At 37.6% G+C, this 18,338-nt stretch overlaps 1 protein-coding gene and 1 long non-coding RNA gene across 6 annotated transcripts; both read left to right on the forward strand.

Annotated features, from left to right (window-relative positions):
• Positions 1 to 5,011: 5,011 nt before the first annotated feature.
• On the forward strand, positions 5,012 to 7,276 carry LOC141907445 (uncharacterized). 3 transcript variants are annotated; one of them, XR_012619488.1, is made up of 6 exons: positions 5,012 to 5,673; positions 5,776 to 5,899; positions 6,034 to 6,167; positions 6,255 to 6,373; positions 6,461 to 6,598; positions 6,676 to 7,276. It is a non-coding gene; the product is annotated as an uncharacterized LOC141907445 (long non-coding RNA). The 3 variants fall into 3 exon arrangements; XR_012619489.1 differs by lacking the exon at positions 5,776 to 5,899; XR_012619490.1 differs by lacking the exons at positions 5,012 to 5,673; positions 6,034 to 6,167 and having other exon boundaries at positions 5,870 to 5,899.
• A 1,609-nt stretch (positions 7,277 to 8,885) lies between these two features.
• Positions 8,886 to 18,336, forward strand: LOC141907405 (E3 UFM1-protein ligase 1-like). 3 transcript variants are annotated; one of them, XM_074797052.1, is made up of 19 exons: positions 8,886 to 8,982; positions 9,486 to 9,631; positions 9,717 to 9,840; positions 10,270 to 10,387; positions 10,469 to 10,599; positions 10,688 to 10,746; positions 10,944 to 11,081; positions 11,473 to 11,648; positions 12,461 to 12,631; positions 13,072 to 13,183; positions 13,457 to 13,712; positions 14,121 to 14,287; positions 14,826 to 14,855; positions 15,765 to 15,895; positions 16,149 to 16,229; positions 16,623 to 16,714; positions 16,995 to 17,206; positions 17,519 to 17,643; positions 18,205 to 18,336. In XM_074797052.1, the coding sequence occupies exons 1-19, from the start codon at positions 8,903 to 8,905 to the stop codon at positions 18,211 to 18,213; spliced, it is 2,358 nt and encodes a 785-aa protein (XP_074653153.1). In that variant the 5' UTR covers positions 8,886 to 8,902; the 3' UTR covers positions 18,214 to 18,336. The 3 variants fall into 3 exon arrangements, with proteins under 3 accessions (XP_074653153.1, XP_074653137.1, XP_074653145.1); XM_074797036.1 differs by lacking the exon at positions 18,205 to 18,336 and having other exon boundaries at positions 17,519 to 18,124; XM_074797044.1 differs by lacking the exons at positions 14,826 to 14,855; positions 18,205 to 18,336 and having other exon boundaries at positions 17,519 to 18,124.
• The last annotated feature ends 2 nt before the right edge of the window (positions 18,337 to 18,338 follow it).

The following is an 18,338-nucleotide window of genomic DNA, read 5'->3' on the forward strand; positions in this document are numbered from 1 at the left end:
GTGATATTGAGTTTTAAACGTTGTGTTAGGTGTACATGCCTCCTCTCCTCTCTCTCCTCTCATCAACAATTAAATAATACACTCAATGTTTGTATACATTTAGTTTTTTGCTGTGGTTTCCTCAATAGAAAAAAGTTTGAAATTGCTCATTGAATGCAGCGCATTTCAAACTATGATAAAAGTGAAGTGAAAGTGGATCAATTACTGCTAAATCAATTGGTGGCGATGAAAGTTAAGTGTTACAAAACACTGTTGGTCAATTACTGCTAAATCATCACTGATGACCTCCGTTAATACTGCTGCTGTGTGTTAATTAATACACTCTGTTTTGGAGTGATATTGAGTGCAGGAGTCTCCTCCTTCCTTCTTCAATTGTCATGTAGAAACGTGACAAACGAACAAAATTGTCAGTGTGTTACAACACTGATGACCTCCCTTAATACTGCTGCTTGCTGCTGCGTGTTAATTAATACACTCTGTTTTGGGGTGATATTGAGTGCAGGAGTCTCCTCCTTCCTTCTTCAACTGTCATGTAGAAACGTGACAAAGGAACTGAATTGTCAGTGCGTTACAACACTGATGACCTCCTTTAATACTGCTGCTTGCTGCTGGGTGTTAATTGATACACTCTGTTTTGGGGTGATATTGAGTGCAGGAGTCTCCTCCTTCCTTCTTCAACTGTCATGTAGAAACGTGACAAACAAACTGAATTGTCAGTGTGTTACAACACTGATGACCTCCTTTAATACTGCTGCTTGCTGCTGCGTGTTAATTCTTACCACCTTCCATGAACTTCTTGAATTATTACATTAAACATTATTATAATAGAAATTATTACATTAAACATTATAACATCAAGAATCATTCTCCTTAAATACTGCTGCTTGCTGCTGGCTCTGTTGTGGGGTGATATTGAGTTCAGGAGTCTTCTCCTTCCTTCTTCAACTGTCATGTAGAAACGTGACAAACAAACTGAATTGTCAGTGTGTTACAACACTGATGGCCTCATTCAGTACTGCTGCTTGCTGCTGGGTGTTAATTGATACACTCTGTTTTGGAGTGATATTGAGTGCAGGAGTCTCCTCCTTCCTTCTTCAACTGTCATGTAGAAACGTGACAAACAAGCTGAATTGTCAGTGTGTTACAACACTGATGGCCTCCTTTAATACTGCTGCTTGCTGCTGCGTGTTAATTGATACACTCTGTTTTGGAGTGATATTGAGTGCAGGAGTCTCCTCCTTCCTTCTTCAACTGTCATGTAGAAACGTAACAAACAAACTGAATTGTCAGTGTGTTACAACACTGATGGCCTCCTTTAATACTGCTGCTTGCTGCTGGGTGTTAATTAATAGACTCTGTTATGGGGTGATATTGAGTTTTGGCGAGTTTTGCTTCCTGATCGTCCTTATTGCGACTTTACGATTTAAATGTATAAATATTCAAAACAGCTATCCATCGATAGCTTTGTGGTGGTTGAATCTTTGAAATGTCGCTGGTGTTGGTACTTTGTATATAATGTATTATATATATCGGTGAATTGGGATTGATCATGTTTCCTGATCGTCCTTATTGCGACTTTACGTTTTAAATATAAAAATATTCAAAACAGCTATCCATCGATAGCTTTGTGGTAGTTGAGTCGCTGTTGTTGGTACTTTGTATATATTGTAATGGTGAAATGGGATTGATTATGTTTCCTGATCGTCCTTATTGCGACTTTACGTTTTAAATGTATAAATATTTAAAACAGCTATCCATCGATAGCTTTGTGGTGGTTGTATCATTGAAATGTCGCTGGTGTTGGTACTTTGTATATATTGTAATGGTGAAATGGGATTGATTATGTTTCCTGATCGTCCTTATTGCGACTTTACGTTTTAAATGTATTAATATTCAAAACAGCTATCCATCGATAGCTTTATGGTGGTTGAATCATTGAAATAATGCTGGTGTTGGTTCTCTGTATATATTGTATCAGCAAATTATTATCACATTACGGATTTTAAAAGTGTTATGCTCAAAGATGCTATTGTTTGATAGCTTCACTTTGGTTCCTTGCACCTGAAGGTTGTGAACTGTCATGTAGAAACGTGACAAACAAACTGAATTGTCAGTGTGGTACAAGACTGATGACCTCCTTTAATACTGCTGCTTGCTGCTGGGTGTTAATTGCTACACTCTGTTTTAAGGTGATATTGAGTTCAGGAGTCTCCTCCTTCCTTCTTCAACTGTCATGCAGAAACGTGACAAACGAACTGAATTGTCAGTGCGTTACAACACTGATGACCTCCTTTAATACTGCTGCTTGCTGCTGGGTGTTAATTCTTACCACCTTCCATGAACTTCTTGAGTTATTACATTAAACATTATAATAATAAAAATTATTACATTAAACATTATAACATCAAGAATCATTCTCCTTAAATACTGCTGCTTGCTGCTGGCTCTGTTTTGGGGTGATATTGAGTTCAGGAGTCTTCTCCTTCCTTCTTCAACTGTCATGTAGAAACGTGACAAACAAACTGAATTGTCAGTGTGTTACAACACTGATGACCTCCTTTAATACTGCTGCTTGCTGCTGGGTGTTAATTCTTTTCACTTTCCATGAACTTCTTGAGTTATTACATTAAACATTATTATAATAAAAATTATTACATTAAACATTATAACATCAAGAATCATTCTCCTTAAATACTGCTGCTTGCTGCTGGCTCTGTTTTGGGGTGATATTGAGTTCAGGAGTCTTCTCCTTCCTTCTTCAACTGTCATGTAGAAACGTGACAAACAAACTGAATTGTCAGTGTGTTACAACACTGATGGCCTCCTTTAATACTGCTGCTTGCTGCTGCGTGTTAATTAATACACTCTGTATTGGGGTGATATTGAGTGCAGGAGTCTCCTCCTTCCTTCTTCAACTGTCATGTAGAACCGTGACAAACAAACTGAATTGTCAGTGCGTTACAACACTGATGACCTCCTTTAATACTGCTGCTTGCTGCTTGCGTGTTAATTCTTACCACCTTCCATGAACTTCTTGAATTATTACATTAAACATTATTATAATAAAAATTATCACATTAAACATTATAACATCAAGAATCATTCTCCTTAAATACTGCTGCTTGCTGCCGGCTCTGTTTTGGGGTGATATTGAGTTCAGGAGTCTCCTCCTTCCTTCTTCAACTAACATGTAGAAACGTGACAAACAAACTGAATTGTCAGTGTGTTACAACACTGATGGCCTCCTTTAATACTGCTTCTGTGTGTTAATTAATACACTCTGTTTTGGAGTGATATTGAGTGCAGGAGTCTCCTCCTTCCTTCTTCAACTGTCATGTAGAAACGTGACAAACGAACTGAATTGTCAGTGTCGTACAACACTGATGGCCTCCTTTAATACTGCTGCTTGCTGCTGGGTGTTAATTGATACACTCTGTTTTGTAGTGATATTGAGTTTTGGCGAGTTTTGCTTCCTCATCGTCCTCATTACGACTTTACGTTTTAATTGTATAAATATTCAAAACAGCTATCCATCGATAGCTTTGTGGTGGTTGAATCTTTGAAATGTCGCTGGTCTTGGTACTTTGTATATATTGTAATATATGTCGGTGAATTGGGATTGATTATGTTTCCTGTTCGTCCTCATTACAACTTTACGTTTTAAATGTATAAATATTCAAAACAGCTATCCATCGATAGCTTTGTGGTGGTTGAATCATTGAAATGTCGCTGGTGTTGGTACTTTGTATATATTGTAATATATGTCGGTGAATTGGGATTGATCATGTTTCCTGATCGTCCTCATTGCGACTTTACGTTTTAAATGTATAAATATTTAAAACAGCTATCCATCGATAGCTTTGTGGTGGTTGAATCTTTGAAATGTCGCTGGTGTTGGTTCTTTGTATATATTGTAATATCGGTGAATTGGGATTGATTATGTTTCCTGATCGTCCTTATTGCGACTTTACGTTTTAAATGTATAAATATTTAAAACAGCTATCCATCGATAGCTTTGTGGTGGTTGAATCTTTGAAATGTCGCTGGTGTTGGTTCTTTGTATATATTGTAATATCGGTGAATTGGGATTGATCATGTTTCCTGATCGTCCTTATTGCGACTTTACGTTTTAAATGTATAAATATTCAAAACGGCTATCCATCGATAGCTTTGTGGTGGTTGTATCATTGAAATGTCGCTGGTGTTGGTACTTTGTATATATTGTAATATATGTCGGTGAATTGGGATTGATTATGTTTCCTGATCGTCCTTATTGCGACTTTACGTTTTAAATGTATAAATATTTAAAACAACTATCCATCGATAGCTTTGTGGTGGTTGTATCATTGAAATGTCGCTGGTGTTGGTACTTTGTATATATTGTAATGGTGAAATGGGATTGATTATGTTTCCTGATCGTCCTTATTACGACTTTACGTTTTAAATGTATAAATATTTAAAACAGCTATCCATCGATAGCTTTGGGGTGGTTGAATCATTGATATAATGCTGGTGTTGGTTCTTTGTATATATTGTATCAGCAAATTATTATCACATTACTCATTTTAAAAGTGTTATACTCAAAGATGCTATTGTTTGATAGCTTCACCTGAAGGTTGTGAACTGTCATGTAGAAACGTGACTAATGAACAGAATTGTCAGTGTGTTACAACACTGATGACCTCCTTCAAAAGGTGTTGATGGAAGTTACGTGTTAAAAAACACTGTTGGTAAATTACTGCTAAACAATTGTTTGTGATAAAATTGAAATTTAGTGATCCCTCCCCCTCTAGAATTGTCAAGTTAATTGTGACATACACTGAATTGTAAGTGACCTAAGGCTGGGGTGATATTGAGGTTTAATGCCTTCCCCTCCTTTCCCTTTTTGAATTGACAAAACTGAATTGTTAGTGACTTGATTATATTACTCCACTTAAGGAGTGATAAAATTGTCGGCGTCTAAACTCTGATGATGAGGTAAACCAGTTTTTAAATCTGTGAGCCGACAGTGTAAAAAAACTGTTAGAATTCAAATTGCTTTAAACATCTTCAGAAAGATGGTTGATCATCGTAAACACTGGTGAAAACAATTTACGTCCCAATTTACACCTGACATCCCATTTTGCACTTGACGTCCCACTTTGCATTTGACGTCCAATTTGCACTTGACATCCCACTTTGCATTTGACGTCCAAATTTGCACTTGACGTCCCACTTTGCACTTGACGTCCCACTTTGCACTTACACCGACGCATCGATTGCACAAAACAGCACTGGCACACCCGCGGGTCCATGCGCATGGTAAACAAATTGATCAGCTTGCAGCATGCCATCTTTGTGTGTGGAAAGAATTTACAAACAGCTGTGAGTTTAAAATTAAAGAAGGTATGTTTGTGTCATTTCTTGTACAATCTCCAACAACGATGATGTAAAGAAAAACATAATGTCCATTTTATTATGTTGTAAAAATGAAAAGTGTTGCATAGTTAAATATTAATGAGTAAAATGAGAGAAAAGAGGAAGAAAGAGAGTCCCAGAGAGAGAAGCGTTGAATTGGTGTCTGTTGTCAGCAGAGATCGTAGGAAATCTCCACCCCTCAAACAGAAAGTTCAAGATGATACCGAAAGTTTCTGAGGTTCTGAGAAATTTCGCTAAGTCAAGACTATAAATCAGGTAAAATATATATTGCTATGAATTGTTTTGTAGATAAGAATGTTTCAACTAGGACGGTAAGTTAGTTATAACATGTAATAATTGCATGTTATCTTATTGTAGTGTGTATTGATTTGGTCGTCAAGTACGAAATACCAAAGGATTGATGGGAACCGCCATTCAGGATTGTTCCAGTTGTGCAGAGCAGTATTTAAGGTGCCATAAGTCTGAATTGACTATAAATCAGGTAAAATTAAAATTTCTTTTTTTAAGAATTATTCATTTTTCTGTGTACATTATAGTATTGAGCTTGTGGTTGGCTGTACAATATCAGATGACAGGAAGATCAGATCAGAGATGCTGAACAATTTCTTCTTTCAGTGTTTGTCTGTAGAAATCGAAGGTATTCTGAGGAATCTCCACATCAAACAGAAAGTTCAAGAAGATACTAAAAGTTGCTGGAGTTCTGAGCACTTTCTTTTTTTAAGTCATAAGTCTGAATTGACTATAATCAGGTATAATTGAACTTGATATGAATTTCATTGTAGGAACAGCAGACTTAATGATGCTGGTTACTTTTATTCTATGTATTTCTGTTGTAGCCAGTGGTTTGTCTGTTTGTTGGTTGTTGGTAGAGAGGAAAGGAACACATTGGAGTTCACGAAGCGTTCAGCAACTTTCTCAAGGTCCAAGTCATGAGTCTGAATTGACTATAAATCAGGTATGATTAAACCTGATATGAATTTCATGGTAGGAACAGCAGACTCAATGAAGCTGGTTACTTTTATTTCATGTATTTCTGTTGTAGCCAGTGGTTTGTCTGTTTGTTGTGGTCGTTGTTGGTAAAGACATGTAATACTAGAGGAAAGGGAAACATCAAAGTTCTGGAAGTGTTGAGCAAATTTCTCCAGGTCGATGTCGTGACTCTGAATTGACTATAAATCAGGTATAGTTGATATTTATCTTTGGAGAAGAGTCTTAAAAATGATATCATTATTCATATTTTGTGTTTTGTCATTGTAGTATTGAGCTTGTGGTTGGCTGTAGAACATCAGATGACAGGAAAAGATCAGATCAGAAATGCCGACCAATTTCTCCGTCAATTCGGGACTTTCAGTGATTGTTACCTACGAGTTAGTGCAGTTCCGTAGATGCTGACCAATTTCTCCATCAAATCAGGACTTTCAGTGATTGTTACCGCGAGTTATCGTAGTTCCAGAGATGCCGACCAATTTCTCCGTCAAATCGGGACTTTCAGTGTTTGTTACCGCGAGTTAGCGTAGTTCCAGAGATGCCGACCAATTTCTCCGTCAAATCAGGACTTTCAGTGTTTGTTACTGCAAGTTATCGTAGTTCCAGAGATGCCGACTAATTTCTCTGTCAAATCGGAACTTTCAGTGTTTGTTACCGTGAGTTAGCCTAGTTCCAGGGATGCCGACCAACTTCTCTGAGGCTGATAGCTTCAGTATAGGTTGAATGTAAATACGCATTGAAAAATAAATATGAACTGATGGTTTGATTGGCTGGTTTGTTGTTGAATCTGATTGTGGGTTATTAATTACTGATGTGCTGCGACTTAGCGTTTTAAATGCATACATTTCAAAGGGCTTCTCTTGTTTTTGTTGTGCTGGTTAAATTATTTTGTAAATGATAATTGAGGATGTCAAACTTTGGTTTAGAGTTTTGTTACAGTGATGAATGACTGCACTGTGAGATTTTGTACTCGTGACTTTGTAAATACATTTATTTCTTTAAAATGATTGTTTTTGTGTTGCATCTCATTCTGAGGATGTTAAACTCAAGATACACAATTTGGTCTTGACTTGTTTGATTATTATATTGATGAATACATTGATTTTATGGTGTTTGATTATCTGTTGAACTATTGTTTATCAATACCATTTGAACTACTAACCACTAGTTGTTTTAACATCAGTATCATTAGTGGTTAGTTGTTCACTACAAATCGTATGTGTTATTTTTTTCTTTATATAATGTACGGTGGACTCTCTCTTAACTAGAATCATTTCAAGTCCAGTCACTTTTATCTTGGAGTATTGATTCTTCAAGCTTGGAAATAAAGACATTGAGCTATTGCATTGAAATTCTTTTATCTGCAGGTGGCAATTATCACCTTGTCTTAATTGATTCGAGTTAGTCAAGTCTATTGTACATGGATTCTTTTTTCTCTGGAAGTGAATTGAATGAAACGAGACGACAGTTGAACCTCATTAATACGATTGTGTTTACGTTCAGATTTCCAGCAGGTCCCGGCTAATTTACATCGATCCATATTTTGATAATACGACAATTTCACTTTCAACCATAAGATTTGTATTTAACTAAGGATCCAATGTAAAATGAACACTTCAAACAGTTCTCGCTGATGTAGAGACTTTCTTTTATTAAAGTTATCAAGTCTGATTACTCATAAATTATGCATATATCAATCTGCCGCAGCTTGGCACTACCCTATCTGCTGAGGTTACTCCAGTACCCACCCATACCCTTCAGACACTCGTTTAGACTTTAGACCTTCATAATCTGAAGTACTCGCTCTTCAAAGACAGCTTGAACCCTCCTCCCACCCCCTTTCAGATAGAATGTCTGGTGTCCAGGCAACAGATCGACACCTTTCTCTTGGCTTTGACTTTGAGTACAGACCGATCTTGTCTGATTACTCAGAGACTTCGTCAGGTCACACCTGACGATGATCTCTAGGGTGAGATCGAAACGTCGTGTCTTTTAAATATTTTAGATTTAATAAATAAATTCTTGTTTTTAAATTCTTTTAATCTGTAAATAGTGGGATTTTATCTTATTGCTCGAGCTGTTTCTGATATGCCATGATGCTGAAGTAGACGATGAGCCGATGTAAAGGTGTTCTGGGTTCGAACGTAGATGTGGGAATGATCCTAATGTTGAAATGAAGTTAAATAGGACTGTACGATACAATTATACATATAACTATTATCGCCACCGATTGGAATTTCGATAAACTATCAAATAGCTAGAATTAACCGTTGTAAATATTTGTAATGTACCACATTTCACAAGCACCATCTATCGGAATATGGAATAAAATGTCTACAAACGTAGTGGAGTGGCGGGTTCGAACCCAGGCAGTTATGTTTGAAAATGGCTAAGGTTGGTCGTATCGGTTCTAATCAAGGTACAGGAAGTAGATTCACTATTTCTAGGTATTGGACTCGTGCCAATCCATACCCGTGATTTAGTCGCTATTTCCATCATGTCGTCGGCAGATTGGGAAGAAGTGAAGCGATTGGCAGCAGATTTTCAGCGCGCTCAGCTCAGTACTACAGTACAGAGGTATTTTATATCTATATCTAAATACTAAAGAATACAGTGAATCTGTGTGAGATATATCACTATCAATCATACAGTGATACTCAGTGAAATCCAACCCGGCCCGCCAGATCACAACCACGTCACACAGTCATATCTGTCAAAAAACTGTTCCGTGTTTGAATCGTCGTATTCAGTTGTAGTTAAGTCCTCCACCCTCAGAGGTTCATTGAATTATTTTTTTTTTTATCTTTTAGGACTAACAAATTTTAATAAGAGTGAGCTCTTTTAGTGGAGTCCTCTTTTTTTAGACCAGAATTTCAACAATCTGACAGATTCTACCTTTTTCAGTTTTGTCGCTTTTGCAATTTTTCTAGATAATTACCTTTGAATAATTGTCTTGTTCAGAATTGTGGGGATCTTGCGGCAGTCCCTGTCTACCCTGCACAGTCCCTGTGTCTACTCAACTGAGATGGTGACCAATTTACACATTTTCCAGCTTGAATCGAATGAATTGTTTATTTCAGATTGTCAGATCGTAATTGTATCGAAATTGTTTCTAAATTAATCGGACTCAATTTATTGGACGTTATCTACACAATCGACGGCAAAGAATATTTAACTCCTCAAGAATTAAAAAAAGAAATTCACGAAGAACTTTTAGTAAGAGGAGGTAAAAATAGAATTCCGATCCTGTTGAACTCTTTCTCTCTCTCCTCACCCCGTCAGGTTTAAAGCGTGTTATTTATATTTTGTAGGGCGTATCAACCTGGTTGAACTACAGCAAATTATCAATGTCGATTTTAGTCATATCGAAACTAAAGCTCATGAAATTGTTAAAACGGAAGGAGTAAATTTAATTCTTGGGCAACTCATCGATAGGTAAGAATATGCTTTAACTTCGCGACCAGTTAGAAATTTGACTTTTTGAATCAAATGAGTCAGATCTTAACTGAGGACTTTTTCTGTTTTAGAATACAAGAATTGATGGAAATTCAATTTTCAAGTTCAATTGATTTTCTATAGTTTTGTAAAATCAGGATCCAGGTCCACAGTTATGTTGGTTAGAATATGTCTTAAGCATCGAAAATGAACGAGTTTTAACTATAATGTAGATAGTGTCAACTGTGCAACTGTTTGGATCCAGTTCCATTAACAGTAATGACAATAAACGTGAGAGTTAAAACATTGGAAACTAACTAATCTCAACTGTAAACTTAATGAACTACTGTGAAAGGCCCCTTAATAGTCTTTTCTGCGAGTGAACCCAGTATGATATATTTAAACACAGTTGTCATGTTTTATTTTCAGGTCGTATTTGAGAAGTTTAGCCGAAGAAATCAATGATTATTTACAAGAACAAGGCCACATAACAGTAGCTGAACTGACGAAAAAATACGACCTACCATCCGACTACCTTCGTTCATCGGTAAATCATTTATATCTGATTAATTGAATAATTTTATTAATTTTCTGCTTCAGAGAAGGTAATATATAAGTTCTATTGTAGGTGATTGATAAGTTTATAGGTTCAGTAATTCATGGTAAAATCGACAGTTTTGATCACGATATTATCTTCACTCAGTCATTTATTTCGAGAAATAAAGCTAAAGTGCGTGGTGCGTTTAGTTCTCTGACTCGGTAAGCACTGATCATCATTTTACCAATCAGTTATTCTATTTAACCTATGATACATTATTCATTTGTTTTAAAATTTGTGTATTTTCAGACCAACTTCAGTTTCAAACATTCTTCACAAAATTGGAGGCCAAGAGAAAATATTGCATCGTAAGCATGTTACTTTCTCTCCCCTCTCCCCCCTCTGTCCGCTCCCCACTCAGTAACTCTTCATTCCATCTCTCTCACCTTCTAACTCTCTCCCCTTCCTCTCCTCACCCTCGCTCTCCTCCTTTCTCCCAGTGCTCTTTCTCAATAATTCCACAATTATCAGTATGATCTGAATGAATGTATATTTTATTTGATAGATGTAGTAGAAGAACTGATATCTGAATTACCGGGTAGTTTGACCGGTTCCAGGCGTGATAGTGTTTATATACCTAATATATATATACAAACACAGACTCAATGGGTTCTATCATGCTTCAAACAGAATGGATATCTGGGTACTGTATAAACAGCTTGAATTTATACACCGCAAATAATAATCATTTATTGCCATAATTCTTCATGAAATATCCTGTTTGGCTCATAAAATAACATCAATGATGTGAAATAATAATTAAAAGTGCACTTAAAAATGAACTGTAGTAAAAAGGTGTGTCTTAATTTGAGATTGAAAAGCCTCTAAGAATCGACTGAAATGTAAACGGAAAAGGAATAGAGCACTATAATGATAAAGCTCTATGAACAGTTGATACAAGTTGTTTTTTAGCATTTGATTAAGCTGATATACTTTGAAGTATGAAGGAGTGACCAACTCCGAGCCCTCTCTGATGGAACACGAGTGGGTTTTGTCCGCGATTTAGTTGTAATCAATGAATGATGTTATTGTAGAATATGATAATATGGTCAGACTCGGAATAACTGATGCGAAATCCTATATAAAGAAATGGTTGAAGGAGGAGAGTTTATATTATTTGGGGTCGTGTTGCGTTGGACAGGTTTTATTGGATACGGTTGATGCGATGGTTGATGAATCATTACGTACTGTTTCATGGGTCGACATCAGTGTAAGTTTAACGTTATTTTCCTATCAGAGGATGCCTGCTGGACTCCTTGAAAACTTCTAGGCTGGTTTTATAGAGCGGTTTTAGCTTTAACTGGGTCCAGTTCCACAGTTCCGAGTTAAGATTTAACTCTCAGTTAAATCATTGTAACCAGCCCTCAAGGAAACATTTTCAAGTACCTCAAAACTCCTCTTATTTCGAAAAATAACTCTAAAACTCTATTGGGCTATTTTTATAGACTGGTATCAGCTTAAACCCAGGGGCTAACTCTATTCGTTTTCAATAGATTTAGCCCTCGGGTTAAAGTAATTTTTGGAAACCTGTATTTCTGTCTGGGACATTAAGCCTAGCGCACATCGACACTGCGATTGGAGACAACTAGTTGCAAGGCAGTTTTCGGCGCATGAGAGGAACTGGCTGGATACGATCAGTTGCTTGAATGTGTCGATGTGAGCGAGCTTACGATTGGTAAGCGTCGATCTATCTCCAGTTCCAGCCAGTTGCCCGTGTTCTACTTTTGAGCAACTGGTTGTACTCAATCGCAGTCATATCCGTCGATGTGCGCGCTCTGGATCTCGACGATCGACACGCGCCATGCAGTTGCTGCAACTGACCGGTTGTAACTAGATTTCGATGTGCGCGGGGTAATCGTTCGGTAGCAACTAGTTGTCTCCAATCACAGTGTCGATGTGCGCTAGGCTTTAGTTCCTGGCCTGTTGAGTTAGAAGAAGGCTGATGAAGTCTCATGATCATTCTCTATTCTCTAGAGCTGTTTTGTGTAAAATGTGTTGAATGTTTTGTTTCTATTTTTACAGCAATTCTTGCCGTCGTCGTTTAATACGAAAGATTCGTCTCAATTGTTACAAATGTTAACGAAATCGAAGAAAGATATTTCGATATATTGCGACACAATAGTCGTGAAACACAGTTTAATATCTGATCAGAGATCAATGTTAGAATCTTTGATGCCTGGTAGGGCTGAACATGTAAGTATTAAACAAACATCCCTCCAGCTTGGTGTCAGAAATCATTCAAATATATCCCTGAAATGTGGATCCAGTTCCACAGTTTTCAATTCAGAACTGTGTAATTGGGTTCAGAACTGTGTAATTGGGTTCAGAACTGTGTAATTGGGTTCAGAACTGTGTAATTGGGTTCAGAACTGTGGAATTGGGTTCAGAACTGTGGAATTGGGTTCAGAACTGTAGAACTGAGTCCAGAACTGTGGAATTGGGTTCAGAAGTGTGGAATTGGGTTCAGAACTGTGGAATTGGGTTCAGAACTGTGGAATTGAGTTCAGAACTGTGGAATTGGGTTCAGAACTGTGGAATTGGGTTCAGAATTGTGGAATTGGGTTCAGAACTGTGGAATTGGCTCTTTGGTCCTGATGAATAGATACTGTGTATGCGATAATTTCTAATTCAAGGATGTTCGACAAAATCCGAATTTACTCTCACCGGACGGAGAGAAGAAACGCAGTGGATTAGAAGAGTCGGGAAGAGAGAATAAGAAAGATCAGAGACGTCAAAAAGCATCCGGTAAAAATCACCTCAGAAATATCTAAAATCAACTCCTCAGAAATCTCAAAAATCAACTCAGAAATCTCAGAAATCAACTCCTCAGAAATCTCAAAAATCAACTCAGAAATCTCAGAAATCAACTCCTCAGAAATATCAAAAATCAACTCCTCAGAAATATCAAAAATCAACTCCTCAGATATCTCAAAAATCAACTCAGAAATATCTCAAATCAACTCATCTTGATTCAACTCGACCACTGATTTCTGATTGTTGATCATTGATTGATTTCAGGTAGCAGTAAAGGTGGCGGAACTCAAGGAAGAGAAACTAAAACTAAATCTGTCAAGAAGAAAGGAGGAAAAGGAGGTCGAGGAGGAGGTGATGATGATGATGAGAATGATGATTTTAGTTCATCATCCTCGTCAAGATCGAGAGGAAACGTCGAAGTCGAATTTCTAACAGTTGAACAGATAGAGGAGCAATTAATGAAATCATTGAGTGAATGTCCGTCAGAATTTATAACTGAGATTGCGCAACAACTATACAGGTAATAATCACTAACACCCGACAGAGAATCCCCCGACAGAGACCCCCTCTCCCCCGACAGAGACCCCCTCTTCCCCGTACAGAGACCCCCTCTCCTCCAACAGAGACCTCCTCTCCTCCAACAGAGACCCCCTCTCCTCCAACAGAGACCACTTCTCCCCCTACAGAGACCACCTCTCCCCAAATAGAGGCTGCCTCCTCCCCACAACAGAGGCCCCAGTACACTTAAATACACTATCTCCCTGGAAACCCCTAGTATCACCTTGCTAGTCTTCTAACCCTCCCCTACGGGGCTACCAGTAAACCCCCCTATATATACCCCAGTAACCCTCCCCGTACAGAGACCCCCCGTCCCCCCTCCCCCTGTCCATCTCAATGGCACTGATATTAATGTAATGTATATTTACAGGCCGCTGAAGAGACAGTATCAAGAATCAATCAAATCAGTTTATTTACAAACGACTCAAACAGCGACATCATCTGGACGCAAAAAGACACACTCGGAATTACAAGATAAAATCAACGGTTTGTGGACGAACATAAAACTATTCGAGAAAGGAATTAAATATTTCAATCGTAAGTTTCAACGTTTTATTTCAACCGTGGTTTTCAGTGTTGTTTTTATTCTCGGTGTTTTGGAGTTTTTTGTGGTAGTTAATTAAGCGCTTCTATGTTTTAACTATTTTTAGCTTTAGAAAATCTCAGTATTTTAAATTTACCTCTCATTCTAAGCTTAATTCATATTCATTCATTCACTCATCTAAACATAAATCAATAATTGATTAAAATATTAATCTTAATAATAATTCAAGCTTCACAGCTTAGCTATAACACAATGCATAGTCGTGTTTTGATGTCATCATACAGGTCCCAGTTGCAAAGATCTGAGTACACTTCATTTACAGTTAGAATTAGTTCACAACAATATTTAAAACTGTAAGAGTCTAATTAATGGAACTGTGTAACTGGATCCTGAATCATTAATCCGTAATTCATTAATGGAGCTTTAAAATGCTTGATGCATGTTGCATGTATTTGACAGCGAGTCACGCAGACAGATGTAAATCTGATTAAAATGGAATTCCTCAGATTTATCGGTGCTTATATTTTTCAGTTTTAAAACTACGTGGTAATAATGATCATAGTGAGTATGCTGTCATCCAACTTAACACTTTTCAGTCACCAATCTGCATTTTATACAGTAACTGTTGCCTAACTCGGGCAAACTGGAACCGGTAAAATTGGTCTGAGTGAAGCAAAATCCTAATTAAGGATAAGAAAATAATTTTGTTTTTGTCAGAATTAATCGAAAGTCTTGGTTTTCCGTGTGTCCGAGTCAGGCAAGGTTTACTGAGAGTATACTAATGTTACCGACTCAGTATAAATACAGTAAAACTTGTTCGTGCTAATAATTCTATAATCATCTCGTGTCCCGAATTGAGAGCAAGTTTTACTGTATTTTTGGTAAAGAATTTCCGTAAAGAATCAATAAAGATTTGTATCGATTGAATTAGAACATGCATGAGTAGGTTGAGAAAGGTTTTTTGATACCAGTTAAAACTCTGTTAATCTGGATCACATACTGCTGCAGCTGCTGCTGCTGCTGCTGCTGCTGCTGCTGCTGCTGCTGCTGCTGCTGCTGCTGCTGCTGCTGCTGCTGCTGCTGCTGCTGCTGCTGCTGCTGTTGTTGTACTCGTACCTTTATAAACTTTCTATTCACAATTTCTGATAAATTCAATGAATTTTATCATCAGTTTCTGTTGATCCAGATTAATGAGGGGTTTACTGTTGTAGCATTAGTAGAAATTTCAATGAAATAAATGAATTCTATTCAAGTCAATCTCGTTTAAGTCGCCATCAGGTAAGTCGTCACATTACTGATGACTTAAGCAAGTGTCAGTGTACTTCACATAGCCTCAGAGAAGTTGAGTGATCCAGAGCTCGAATCCTGTTGAGACTGCTGAGTTTCAGTGACTGGCTAACAGTGGGTTCAGAGATGAATGCAGTTTGTTTGTATGATATTAAGATGATTTTATAAACTGTATAATTTCAGGTGAATTACAAATACAATTGAGTAAACATTTACTGAAAACCATCTCAACAGATATCACTAATCTTATATTTGGTGCTGTAGCTACGGATAAAATGATGTCTTTAGGAGATGACGCTGAAATGACAACCGAGGTAACACTAAAATCCGGCTCAGGATCCAGTTCCGCAGTTTGATTTTATAGAGTTTTTTAGAATCGGTTTATTTCCAAGCTTTCATCTCGAAAGTCAAATTTTGACCGACAGTGTTGTGGAACTAGGTTCTGTTATTCTGTAAATAGAAATGGTAACTTTAATTCTGTTTATAGCTTTTGCCTCTGAAGAAAATGAAACAATTATTGATATTTTAATGAATTTATTGTAACAATGACTATTATATATTTTACAGGCTAGAGTTCGTCTGCTGAGTAAATTACCAGACGATGTCAAAGTATCATTAACTAAACTTCATACATCTTTGAATAAAGAGGTAAATACTGCAACAGAATCCAGATTCAACATTCCTGGATCCAGTTCCTCGGCCCTGGATCCAGATTCCACATTCTTGATCCAGTTCCAGGGCCCTGGATCCAGATTCAACATTCCTGGATCCAGTTCCATGGCCCTGGATCCAGATTCCACATTCCTGGATCCAGTTCCAGGGCCCTGGATCCAGATTCCACATTCCTGGATCCAGTTCCAGGGCCCTGGATCCAGATTCAACATTCCTGGATCCAGGTCCAGGGCCCTGGATCCAGTTCCAGGGCCCTGGATCCAGATTCCACATTCCTGGATCCAGTTCCAGGGCCCTGGACCCAGTTCCACAGTTTATCTGTATAAACTGTTTCTATCTATTTGTCTGATTGTGTTGTTTTTTCTGCAGAGTTTAGACGAGTTTCATGTGGCTCTGGATTTAATCTGTGACCCGAGTTGTCTGGGAATCATGCTGAAAAAACCTGACAAGAAAAAAGAAAGGTATTAAGCAATATCCTAGATTTTCCTTGTGGGCAACTAAAGTATGTTTGGGAGGGGGAAAGGAGAGAGGGGAGGAGAGAGGAGCGGAGAGGGGAGGAGAGAGGAGCGGAGAAGAGAGAGAGAGAGGGGAGGGGAGGGGAGAGAGGAGAAAAGTTAAGAGAGAGGAGAGGGGAGAGGAGAACAGGGAAGAGAGAGAGGAGAGTCAATAATTGTGCAGTCCTCTTTGTATGGATGTACTTTTAACCTTGTTAGTAATTATATCGATTTATTTCATTTACAGACAACTGATTTTTAGTCATCGTCAAGTTTTATTGGATCAGTTAAAGTTAGAACAGGATTCAGCGATGTTGTTACATCTCGTGGCTGTTGTATTATTTCAAACGTTTAGCGGCTGTATGGTGCACGCTCCCGGACGCTGTGTTCCGCATATACTCACATTCCTCGCTGATCACATGTTACAAGAGCAACATCAATTACTCACTGAATATCAAGGTTTGTTCGATTTCATTCTCATTCTGTTTGATCTAGTTCCGTAGTTCTCTGCAGTTGGAAAGTGAAGTTTTCACTCTAGGTTCCTCCTACGTCTTTGAAGTCAAACTGAACCTACAACTGTCCAGTTTATGTTGAATTGCGTGTTCTCTGTGAAACTAGTCCCAGTTTTCTGATAACATTTGACTCATATTGATTGGTCTCTACTTATTCCAGCATTCTCTTCTGGTGCATTCGTTTCAACCAGATTAAGCTCTACCTATGAATCGGCTTCACATATTGAATTCATTGTGTGAATGCGTCTTGTTTTTACAGATCTGGTAATAAAACAGTTGAAACAGAAATCAGAAAATAACGACGGGAAATTAGTGGAAATAGAAAATAAACTCGAAGAGTTAAAACCGCAAGTTAAAGAGTTGGCAATTATTGTGAAAAAGAGTGTAAATAATAATAGTAATAATGGTTTACAGGATGATTCATAGAAGTCACTAACTAGTCAGTCAGTCCAGTTATACCTGCTTAAATCTAGTATACTTTAAATCAAAATATGTTGTAATCTGATGATGAATTGTTTGGGTCTTGGTTCAGGTTTAAGCAGGTTTGATCGTTGAATTGAGGGGTTGGTTCCATGAGACCAGACTTATTGACAATGCAAATTATGACTGGTCTTAGTCTGTTTTAGTACGGTCAACTCTTGTTATCCACTTTGAAATTCATTGTCTAACTTGATATTCAGTTCTACTCAATGATCCATCAGACTAAGGTACACCGGTAATGAGGAGTTGACTGTAGTAAGATCCCCTGCTGTATGAGCCAGTGTTTGTAAGTCACACAAGTTTATTGTCTCTTATGGTTTGAGTTATTATCAATATTTTATGTTTAAGAGGGATTTATTGATTATTATTTATGTGTGAATGAAATAAAGCTATATTTTAAATTCACAACACAATTCTGCCTCCAGAAGTTGTTTTTGTATTGACGAATACCATCTTCTCATACAGATACTGTAGTCAACATAACAGACAGATTATCAGCAGAGACAGATGCTGAATCCAGGCGTAGGGACGCAGTAGGAGCAGTCATTTCCATTACCCAAGACCAAGTCATGTAAGAGCACCTGCATCTCTACAATCTA

The sequence above is a fragment of the Tubulanus polymorphus genome, chromosome 1, assembly GCF_964204645.1.
Source record: "Tubulanus polymorphus chromosome 1, tnTubPoly1.2, whole genome shotgun sequence".
Lineage (NCBI taxonomy): Eukaryota > Metazoa > Nemertea > Palaeonemertea > Tubulaniformes > Tubulanidae > Tubulanus > Tubulanus polymorphus.